The sequence below is a fragment of the Bemisia tabaci genome, chromosome 4, assembly GCF_918797505.1.
Source record: "Bemisia tabaci chromosome 4, PGI_BMITA_v3".
Taxonomy (NCBI): domain Eukaryota; kingdom Metazoa; phylum Arthropoda; class Insecta; order Hemiptera; family Aleyrodidae; genus Bemisia; species Bemisia tabaci.
The window spans coordinates 21,415,064-21,426,468 of record NC_092796.1 but is presented as its reverse complement, the minus strand read 5'-3'; the positions used below and the strand labels follow the sequence as shown (position 1 = coordinate 21,426,468).

The window sequence follows — 11,405 nt, the reverse complement described above, 5'->3', positions numbered from 1 at the left end:
AAATGGTAAAATGCCCGGTTAAATTTGACGATACCTGATGTGGCTTCGTTCATTCCTGCTAAACTCGGTCCATTTATAAGTAAATTGATTATATGTGGAAGGAGGGTATCAAAGAGTCTAAAGAAAATATAGATATTTGGAAGATCAAAACACTGTATTACTCAGTGCAAGGGGAACAGGACCTTCGTTCAGAGGGAAAACTTCAAGGAAGGTATACCTGTCAAATTGGTTTGGAAATTTTTAAAATCAGTTTTAGAGGAAAGCACTTCTTAAAAATATACGAAAGAAGTCTATAGTAGTTTATTTTATTTATGTGTTGGAAGAGAAGATAAAGATGCATTTTGATAACATATAATTTTGAGCTCCGAACACAGCACTCGAACTATCGAGACTATGTTCGTTAAGCTGAATACCTCTGGAACCGAATTACACCTTTTAGAAGAACATGTGAATAATACGAAATAAATGTTATCAAATCCAAATAGTCCCCCTCTACACACACATTTCGTTCCTCCACAAGATTTGAAAAAAGCGCTCCAGTCTCACATCAATGATTCCTGGGAAGACTACTGGATGAACAACGACAAAAACTTACTTCAAAGAAGACCTAAGCCATATGATAACACCTCCTTCAACAAACACCGCACCTGCGAAGTCCAAATTGCTAGACTGCGAATCGGCCATACTTTTTTCTCTCATTCTCATTTAATTTCAAAATCTCCAGTTCCTTTATGCTCTCTTTGTCAACACTCCCCCCTTACAATCGACCATATTTTACTTTCTTGCCCTAAAACCTATGCCACACGTATCAAAATTCGAAGTTCCCTCCCTCTTAATATGCACCCTTTGTGTTCAGATAGTCCAATGGTAGTAACAGAAATTTTAAAACTCTTCAAGAAACTAAATTTAAAAATTTAAAATTGCCTAGTCCCCGACGTAAATAGCCTAGATGCTGATCGTCGTTAAATAAAATTAACTAACTAACTAACTAATTCTCAACTCAACGGTTCCTAACTTAAAAGGGCAATCATCTCAAGTTTAGTCGTATAAGAAAAAAAATATGATTGCATAGCATTTAGATACTTGCATAATACAATGAATGATATAATTTAGTTTCCGATTCATTAAACCGTCTGATAAAAATACATGTATATATAAAAAAAAAAAAAAAAAAAAAAAAAAAAAAACCTGTATTCCTGCCTTCCTGTAAACTTTAGGGGCCTAATTTCAGGACCTCGTTTATAAAAAGTACAATGATATATACATGCGGCTCCCGCGCAAAGTAAATTTGGGTGCGAAAAAATATGAAAGTTCTAGTAGAGAAGGTTTTTCTTTGGAGGGAGGGGGGTTTGGGGGGATTACTAACGGAAAGAATCGATTTTTTTTTTTTTTTCGTTCTTTCTTTTCTGGTTTATTTTGGCCTATAAATAAATAGTCCCAACAACTATTCCTGAGCCATTTGATCTACACAAAATGTTGGACACTCGGTGGATCAGTTTTTGAATCGTTTTTGGATGAATGAAGTTGATGGATATTGTCATATGCTAGCCATGATTTGTATTGATTAAAGTCATTCGATGGCAGTTCAAGAATCGGCCAGAGGATACAAAACATATGGCTCCTCACTCTCTGATCAGGAGAATACATTAAAAAATCTGCGGCTATGAGAGAGATCGTCGTATTTTGGTGGTCGAATCCTCCATCGATTTAGTTTCTATCAATTTGCTTTGAAAATAATATACACATGCAGATCTTGTTTTAAATAAATTTACCTCGATTTTATGTGCTTGCACACACAGCAGTAATGGTAACAGCACAAAAAATTGGAAATAGTAAACCTGCCTGAAGTAAGAAACTACAATGAATACGCTTTGAATGAACACTTTGAATGAACGCAAATGAATACGCTAGGGATGATACGCTTTCCTATAATACCTAACTAAGAGCAACTTCCCGGAATCCACGCTTTAAATTGCAATTGACCGCATAGAAGGCTACGAAAAAAATTCGCATTAGTCTGAATGACCTCAAAATCTGGAGATTTCCAATTTTCAGATCTATATGGGGTTAAGAGGCTGGGAAGCACACGAAACCTAGTTGTTTATAGCTTTATCTATGCTGAAATGATGTCAACGCCTTTTTTATGACCGAAATCAGAGGAGTCAAACCAATTTTGCTCACCTTCAAACCTCGCAAGGACAATCGAAGGGCTTCCCACCGAGAAAAAACTTTCCGCTATCATAACTGAAGAATTCTAAGCAACGTATTGAGATTCCGAGAAAATACTGGTGGTAAAATTGTAATCTCCATTGGATTCACTGATTTTCCTCATGCACTAACTGGAAACGGGTCGCAGCGGCTTTCCAAACCCTCTTCAAAATTTTCCGCAATTCTGATTTTTTCAAACTCTCTACACCATTTTTTACCTGCTCTGGACTTGTCAGGCGTCATTGACATCGGTGTAATTTGCGAAAATTCCGAGAAGAGGAGTGCGCAAATGGAAAATTCGACGTAGACTGAATTGTTTTTTTTTTTCATTCCTTGCGTCTCTTTTCGCTTCCTTTTTTCCCGTCCGTTGCCTTTTCCTGGCTATAAAAGTGGGCCTCAATGGGGTTTTACGATGAGACCGTGCCATGATTTTCGTGCCAAGGCTGTTTCTCGTTTGCCTTTTGGCTGCTCTCGCGGCTCAGGTACGTTTTTTTCCGATATTAATCCACAAGTTAGGTTTAGTTCAAAACTCACGTAAACAAATCTGCACATTGAGACCTTCCCGAAATTGTTTGTCTTACTTTCATCAAATCGCACACTTAATCGTATCCGAATATAATAAGATCTATCTTCGATTTATACTTTCTTACGTAGAAAATGCCATGAAATTGCCTTTTCCTGTAGACAATTCCAGAAATTTCTCAGCATACCGGAGGGGTTGATTCTTTACGGGAAAAAATTATTGCACAAAATTGTCTCATTTTTTATCAATTTTAAATGGAAATCAAACCTTAAATTTTTTTTGGAAAAGATAATGGTCTCCGAAAATAAACAAAAGCAGTGACACTTATATCAACCACATGACATGAGATCTGGTTTGCGGGGTTATTTTTAAGGACATGCTCTAGAATCTAAAATAGTGTAGTCATGCCCCCAAGAAACCCGCGCAGAAAACCAGTAAACCCAATAGCCATGTATTATATCTTTTGTAAGATGTACATTGTATGATGGAAGAAAAGAAAAATTTGAGATATTTTCCGGGGATTATTTGTACGGGCAGACCTTCCGTTTGCATCGGACTAAATGCGTGACGTTGAATTAAATAGAGCTTTCAAGTTTATTGATTTTTGATAGCTTGAGATTAAGACCGTTAAATATCTGTCAATTTTGCACTGATAAAGATACTTGTGTTCTTGCGTTATTTCTTGTTAATATAGAAAGTGAAACACGAACCAAATCAAATTTTGTGTTCATATCAGCACAGTTCGCTGCGAATTTAGCGCAGAAAACAATGGAGAGACTAGAAAGCCCTAAATTCAACCAAAAGCTTTGTTTATTTTGCGTTTTACTTCTCGTATTAACCAAACTTTTGGGTTGAGTCTTCTCTCTGTGTGGTGAATTTTCAAGAGGATGGAATTCACTACTTAAAAATCCCAAAATGTAATCTTCGAAATATTATCTTCTTGATAGCTTTCTGAACCAGAAATGGACAATTACACAATCTTTACTTCATTCTTGGCTTAAGGTACAAAACTTCGTAGAGTTATAGTAAGCTCTGATCACTATTCCACTGAGCTCTTGAAGCACATTCTCTTAGGAGCTCCTTCAAACTTGACCTTTTGAGAAATAACTCGTAAACGCAATGTCTAAATGTCATTCTCTGACAATGTTGAAGTTTCATTTTAATTTTCGAAGAGAAATGTTTTGTGTCTAAAGTACAGTCAGCGCATTATTATACGGATACAAAAAGTTGCCAACGTTAAAAATAAACAAAATGCAATCAACCCTGCATTTTCTAAATTTGTGTACATTGTTCTGGACCATACATTCGCCTATACGAGTGGGGCTATATATTTTAAACCGCACCCGCATCAACAATTTGAGCAATGTAATCAGGCAAGGCAAACGATGAATTCGGAAATCATCCCTCTTTTTCACCTAAATACGATTTATGAGCGACTTAAGTTGTTTACTAATTAATCCGTTACTTAATTACTGAACAAATGTAAAATTCGCCAACCAATGTCAGATAAATGTTGGGTTGAGGACTTTGCCGGGCGAGTTTTCGCTAGGTAGCTAATTTTGCTAGATCAATGAGCTCCTTTAGCAATTTTTAATTCCTGCAGTATAAAAATTAAAGAGTGCACCAAGTTCCCAGGTATTTATCCCGATTTTTGAACAGTATGAACCCACGAAAAACCGGCTCAAAATTGCGTATTTTGAGCTCATTTTCCGTGGGTTAATATTGTTCTAAATATCGCGGGAAATTCCTGTGAACTATGAGCATTGTGCACTCTCAAAGATGCAGGAATCAAACATTATTAAACTAGCTCATAGCTTAACTTTTTGGTCATCAAATATCATCAAATAGTGTGAGCTGATTCCAAACTGAAGGTTTACACCTTGGAGAATTCGAGGCGCTGGGTATCTCAAATAAATTTTCTTCGCACCGTCTAGTACTCTTGTTCAGTAACGATGCATGCACCTTCTCTACTCGCATGGCGGAACCTTGCTCTTATCGTTGATCTCTGCGGGCCGATTGTTTACATTTACAGACAAAGCTGTAGACATAGAAGACATACGGAGTAGAGAGGGATCCTATTGGTTGAAATGGGTGGTTCTCATAGACTAACGATCGGGTCTCTCATGGGTTGCCGTTAGTTCGTCAATTATCTACGTCCTTCGTCCATCGCAACCACCTGCTTCCACCAACAGGATCCCTCCATATCGTTTGTGTCTTCTTTGTCTATTGCTATGTCTATCAATTTCAATAATCAGTCCGCTCATCGCCTTTCATTTGATTCCAGATCTCCACAAATCCAGTCCCCGCGAACTATGACGAACCGGCCGACGGACAGACTGATGGGGTTTACGATGAAACCGCATATGCTGAACCCTTGAACGAGGAAACCGATGACGCACCAACCAATGACTACAGCGACGGTAACGAAGACACCCTTGCTGAAACCACCGATGGAGCAACCACCGATGCAGCACACGAAGAAGTTACCGAAGCACCTAACTACGACGCAACCGATGGTGCCATCGATGATTCCATCAATGAGATCCCTGACGGAGAGCAACAACTGGAGGGTCGCGATCTTTTCACCCCGAGCAGACAGTTCCGCGTATCGAGCAGGAGTGCTCCACAGGAGTTCACGGACGTGGATGCCAAGCCGGCCATGGATATCACACCTATCCTCAAGATGTCCCATAATGCAATGCTGCAGACAGTGCGCGGTGCACGCTCCGGCACGAACGTGGCTTACGACGTCATGGACAAGACCCTCGAGTTGCTCCAATCCCTCCACGAGCGGAAGAAGCAGTTGGTCAAGGACTACGTGAAGCCGGTCGCATCAACGGGGATCAGCAGCGCCATCGATACGGTGGATAGTGGGCTGGACACCACCTTGAGCGGCATAAAGATGGGGGTCAGGCACGGCCGTAGTCTAGCCGAAGGAACCTTGACCGATATCGAGGGTCGACTACAGAGGGGCGAGTCCATCCTACCGGCAGGAGTACAAGATGGATTCGATAGGGTGAGTAAGGCTATCGGCGCTTGGGTAAGCGGGAACGCACCTCCCGAAGTAGATGAAGATTCAGAGGAAGACCTGAAGGAATTGAGGATGAAGCATGACGAGGAATTGGCCCGGCAGGAGAGGGAGGCACAGGAACTGAGGGACGCGGAAGAACTGAAGTACGAACAAGCACTAAAAGCCGCGGAGGAAATGAAAGCTGCACAGGAACTGAAAGCTGCGCAAGAAGCGAGGGAACAAGAACTGAGAGCTGCACAGGAACTGAAAGCTGCGCAAGAAGCGAGGGAACAAGAACTAAGAGCTGCACAGGAACTGAAAGTCGCGCAAGCATTAAAAGAGGCCCGAGAGGCGCAGGCAGCGAAAGCTGCTAAAGAAGCCGTTGTTCCGGTCCCCTCAACCGCTAGACGTGCTGGTCGCATGCTGAGTCAAAGTCAGCAAGGTGGTCGAGGTCAAGCAGGTAATCAAAGTCCGACTGCGAGGAGGTCTTTCAGATTCCCGCGATCCTTCCGTTTGACATAATTAATCCGTCCGCAAAATTCCAAGTATTTTTCGATTGTTTCGAAATCAAACTATGATTAATGATTTTTCCGCGAGTTTCCAGAAGCACAACAAAATCAATACATTTAGCTGCAAGTGAGAGAAACGATCGAGTTACGCTAAACACGTTCCAAATTTAATAATCAAAAAGTTTTCACGGAATTGCGGTTGGCGTTACTTGAGAGAGTTGGAGTGTCCCGGAGTGCAAGTTTTAAAAATGCGCAATTTTCTTTCGCCTCATATAAGGCTTGTGATTTTTTAAAGTCTGAATAAAGTTTTTTAAGCAATATTTTTAATGGAAGCGTTTTTTTTTCCCTGAAGAGGCCATGCGGTCTATGAAATTATGATTCGTACCCTAAGTACTGTTACTGACTGCTAATCTTTTTTAAAACATTTTCTTACCTGGATGCCAGTGACGCATCGCGGGTCAAAATACATCATTCCTCCTGGGGGTAGGCGTTGATTCTGAATGTGAAGCACCTCCAGTTTCGAGCAGTTTTCCAGTCCTTCGACGACAGAAATACAGTTGTAGCCCAGGTACCTGAAGCAATTAGAAAAAATGCCTTGAAGATTTAGATGATCGAGGCGTATAAGATTGTATTCAAGAGGACCGAAGTGAATGATAAGTAGGAAATATTTATATACCAAAAAGTAAAATACTTTATCTTAGAAAATTAAATTATGAGGAAAATTAAGAAACACTGCGATCAAAATGCGCATTCAATACTAATTCCACAATTGACATGTTCAACGGGTGGTAAAAATATCAGAGAAACATGTTAACTTTATGATAATGCATACAAACAATTTAAGTCTAGTGGATACAGTCATTGAGAGGACAAACAGTGTAACCGAGATAGCTATAAATAGCACAACAATATGGTTGGTGTTTTACAATGCTCAAAGAAAATTATTAAAAAAGTCTCACTAAACACAAATCTAAAGTAGACACACAGTTCTCTTAAACTTACAGCTTCCTCAAGTTGTGAAATTCTTCGAAGCTGTACATTGTAGCGATTTGGTTCTTCTCTAAGTACAAATGAGTGACATTTTTGAAAGCTTCCAAACCCTGCGTTGAAATAAGCGTATTTTTCCTCAAATATAGGTATGTGATGGAGGGCCATGCTGACAGGGCACCCTGAACAAGTTTTCAAAGAATAATCAGAAAATTTTCGATTAAGCCTCACAAATAAATATAATCTTTGCAATACCGAGAAATTCGGGAAGATTACAATGAATCCATTTCAACGCGTACGGTCGCAATCGTAATTTCTCCTCTTTTTCATGTATGATTGTAGTAACTAAAAGACTTTCATACATACTACGTGTGCTGTTCTGGAATTTTTAACTTTAGAAAAAGTAGTCGTAATTTATATACAAATCGTTCATTTTCATCAGTGCACTACAACGGCTTGGACAACGTTGATTACTATGCCTGCATAGGTGAAACTTTAATTGGACTACATTTTGCAATTTGGACCTATAGATTCTAGCCCGGATTAAAAACAACGTATGTGCCATTAGTTTCCCTATGCACATAAGTGTTTTTCCAGAAGAGCCAGAATTTATAGTTCCAAATTGCAAAATGCAGTCCAATTGCAGAAAGGGTGATTACGTTGCATGAACTGGAAGGCTACTGAAATTGAAGGCGCACATGCAATTTCTACACGACTACATTCAAAATTATGAACAAGAAAAGAGGACGAACTTAGATGCTGCGGTGGTTATAACACTGATTCCCCCTGGTCCCCCCCGAACTTCTGCGGAACATCCAGAAAAGTCATTTTGATTCAAAGGAAAAAAAAAAAAAAAAAAAAAAAAAAAAAAAAAAAACAGCGTGAAACTGCTCTCTGATAAAGTTGCGATCAATCGATGAAGCCCTGGCTTATCTTGTGATAAAATCTCTCCATGGCTTTAATGAGTCCGGAATATTTGAAAATCCTCTACCGTTACTGAAATGCGGTTCAAGAATAATCATACAGCACCCTTTTCGGACCAGTTGGAATTTCAGTGGTCTCCACAGAATACTGGTTGTCTGAAAAAAATTCTATTTGTCCCAAAGATTCCGTCATTTTGAAAGAACGCTCCTGTGGGTTCACAAGAAAATTTTACTCCGTATTCAACACCTATCTCAGGTTAATCTCCTGAATTTTAAGCCTCCTTGATCATACCTACTTAGGCTCGATCCTCTGCGGGCTGATCGTTGAAACTGATAGACAAAGCTATAGACAAAGAAGACATAGACTAAGGGAGAAAACGATGGACAACTATGGGGTCTCTCGTGGGTTGCCGTTAGTTAGTCCATCATCTACCTTATCAGTCCATTGCGACCACTCGTTTACACTAATAGGATCCCTCTAAATCCCGTTTGTCTTCTTTGTCTATACCTTTGTCTATCACTTTAAACAATCAGTATCAGTAGCGAGGCCCGCTGCAGAAGACGCCAGGGAGAATCAAATGTGCCATTCGTGAAAGACGCACTTGATAAATGCTTGACATTGTACTATCCTGCTCCAAAATAATGCGGGATAAGAACGGTCCCACTTTTGGATTTTCTGCGGGATCAGTAAACTCAGGAATCAATATCATCGCAACCTTGGGTTCAATTACAGTTCGGCGAAGCCAATTGATGAATTTCTGAAAAACACGAATGTCGGAAACTGTTCTAAGTTGCGTGTTACTGCCAAACTTTGCACGGTTCGTGACCTATAGCGGAAAGTTTGAATCAATCTGAACTAAAACGTTTTGCGTGATTTTGGGGATCGATTTTGAAAATCCAATAAGAACGCATACCGATAATCCATCGATGCTCCTGTCGTCGAGAAAGAGATGAGTTGACTTGCGTAATCTCCTCTTATTCCACCTGTTGTCTCTCCTCAAAGTCTGATCGATTACACTATCCGTCAGCTCCATATTAAAAGCATGGTAAAATATGCTTTCGTCCACGTAACTTAGAGATTCAGGTCAAAACAGCTAGACTATATGGTCAATATATTTTTTTAAAAACGTATGTAAACCTCCCCAACGAACACCAATTAAAAACATGAGAAAAACTTGGATACGCGGTGATTGTCCGATGTGCTTCTTTTGCTATAAACGGGTTGACACATATTGTTATTTCTAAGAAAAATAAATAAATAAATGGATTAAGTTCTGTGCTAATCATCTAGTCGATGGCAAAAAAATAATCCATTGAGTTGCTCACACGTGTTTCGGGAAGAGCTAAAGGTATGAGGATGATTTCAGTTTATGTAAAGGTCAGAGATCGACGAAAGAGGAGGTCGGAAAATTTTACTTCATCTCCAGCAAAAACGCGATGATACGGACGATATCCTCCAAATCGCACATTTAAACTTGGGCAGATCACTCAACATTTTATCATTCGATTAAGCGCGTACACACAAATCCCTCGATGTTAACCGTTGTTCGGGGGTGCATCCTTACTTATTCCGGCATCTAACAAACCTACCGTTGCCATGACAACGAACAGCAACTCTCGATGCCGGTAAGGTTACAGGTTAAGTCGAAGTCTATCTCTCTGATCATTTAATTTAACTAATGTACTTCTGAATTTCCTTCTTAGATTCTCTGCATTTGTTAAATGTGTGTACTGTAGACTTAAAACAGACGGATATCATTTCAAAAACCCCTTAGAGATTCTTGCGAGTTGACAAAACTGTTCAGGAGCAGAAAAATGTGCTGAATATTTTGTCAAACTTTGTTTGAAACTAAGTTCAATTTTTCTTACAAGCGCCACTTCTGTTTGTAATTGTTCCCTCATCAATTTTTAAAATGAGCTTTTATAAAATTATTTCAAGCTTTATTGGAGGCCTTAAACGGCCTCAAAAATTGACTTTGTTGGGAGCAGGACAGTAGCTGCCGAGTGTGGCAGCACTTGTATGGCCCACCGAGAGGGGCTGTCTCTCGAGAAAGAGCCAATAGATTACTGTCATGGCGTCCACCTGAATCGTCTCGTCTTCTTGTCGTCCGTTCCCACCAACTTAACATGGTGTCAGGTGCGTCTCGTCTTCTTGTCGTCCGTTCCCACCAACTTAACAGACTTCAACGGTGCTTAAGTACAACTCAAATGTTTTCTATGAATTAGAGTTCAACTTCGGTTTTTTTCATTCTTTTTTCTCTTTTTATGCAAGTTCTCCTATGTCCTAGTTTAGTCAAGAATCAAACATTTTAATTCTTAGGAAACAGGGCCTTAGGATGATTTTATTAGAAATCTATTTTACTAGTTCTTTTTGCTTCGGTAAATTGTTTGATCTTGATATAATTTTTCATCTCTGTTCACAAATTATCTGTCTACTTTTTCTGAGTTTGTAAGATTTCCCGGAAAGACACTGTACAGTTACAGCCGAATTTTGGCTAATCTATTTTTTTAATCCCATTACTAACTAGATGATGAGAAGTCAACGATCCATGTCTTCTTTTGAACGGAGCCTCAACCGTCGTCGGAGCAAGTGGGTCCATGAAACTTTATAAAGATGATGTAATGGATGGATTCATGTGCCTTACAACCGATGTAGCAGGCACTTTAGAGAAGAAAAAAACCATATTTGCTGGCATAGGTTTGAATATGCAAATTTTTCCAATTATTGAGTTCAATAAAGGATCAGAACAAGCTGAAATCTCGCGTGTTTGTGAACAATGGTTTGTATCCTGCTGAGTCACCTTTTAACGCCCTTGACTTGGCGTTTAAGATTTTCCAAGTAATGGATGCTGAATACCCAAAAGAGAGCAAAGTATCGTGGATGACTCTACAAAAAAACCTCTACAACTTGAAAACAGCCAATGATCCTAGTTTAGCGGATGAACGCAAATTATTGAGAGACCTATTGGACTTCAAACTGAAAGAACAATCTATGAGCACAAACTAAGCTCTATCCTCGACTTTCTTTGATTTTTTGCCGTTTATGCCGTTAAGTTTTTTTTGCTGTTTTGCCGTTAAGTTTCTTAAGAGCCACTCTATGAGTTAGGTTGGGTTAGTTTCAATTCTGTCCTCAGTTCTTTGGTTAAGATAAAATATTGGTTCCATCTTATAAATTTATGGGCCTGTGTTGATCATAGTACCAATTGATATTAATTTCGGCATACAATGATCATTACCCCTGTCTT

The 11,405-nt window shown here is 39.4% G+C and overlaps 2 protein-coding genes across 4 annotated transcripts in view; one reads left to right on the top strand and one right to left on the bottom strand.

The window, feature by feature from the left end:
* Nucleotides 1-7,637, bottom strand: part of LOC109037104 (protein phosphatase 1 regulatory subunit 42) — a 46,976-nt gene extending 39,339 nt beyond the window's left edge. The window contains exons 1-2 of one of the 3 annotated variants that reach the window (XM_072299505.1): nucleotides 7,253-7,637; nucleotides 6,684-6,822 (exon numbers count right to left, since the gene is read on the bottom strand). In XM_072299505.1, the coding sequence (XP_072155606.1) occupies nucleotides 6,684-6,822; nucleotides 7,253-7,290 (177 nt within the window). In that variant the 5' untranslated portion in view covers nucleotides 7,291-7,637. The remainder of the gene's footprint in view (nucleotides 1-6,683; nucleotides 6,823-7,252) is intronic. The other 2 variants (XM_072299506.1, XM_019051602.2) reach the window with 2 other exon arrangements.
* On the top strand, nucleotides 2,008-6,570 carry LOC109037102 (uncharacterized). The gene is made up of 2 exons (XM_019051598.2): nucleotides 2,008-2,690; nucleotides 5,016-6,570. The coding sequence occupies exons 1-2, from the start codon at nucleotides 2,634-2,636 to the stop codon at nucleotides 6,261-6,263; spliced, it is 1,305 nt and encodes a 434-aa protein (XP_018907143.2). The 5' UTR covers nucleotides 2,008-2,633; the 3' UTR covers nucleotides 6,264-6,570.
* Nucleotides 7,638-11,405: the final 3,768 nt, after the last annotated feature.

What these genes read in the sequence shown, in the direction of transcription:
- LOC109037102 (XM_019051598.2), top strand. Translation starts at nt 2,634, where the DNA reads ATGATTTTCGTGCCAAGGCTGTTTCTCGTTTGCCTTTTGGCTGCTCTC. An exon ending in TGGCTGCTCTCGCGGCTCAG is followed by an intron (nt 2,691 to 5,015) that starts GTACGTTTTTTT and finishes ATTTGATTCCAG; the next exon opens with ATCTCCACAAATCCAGTCCC.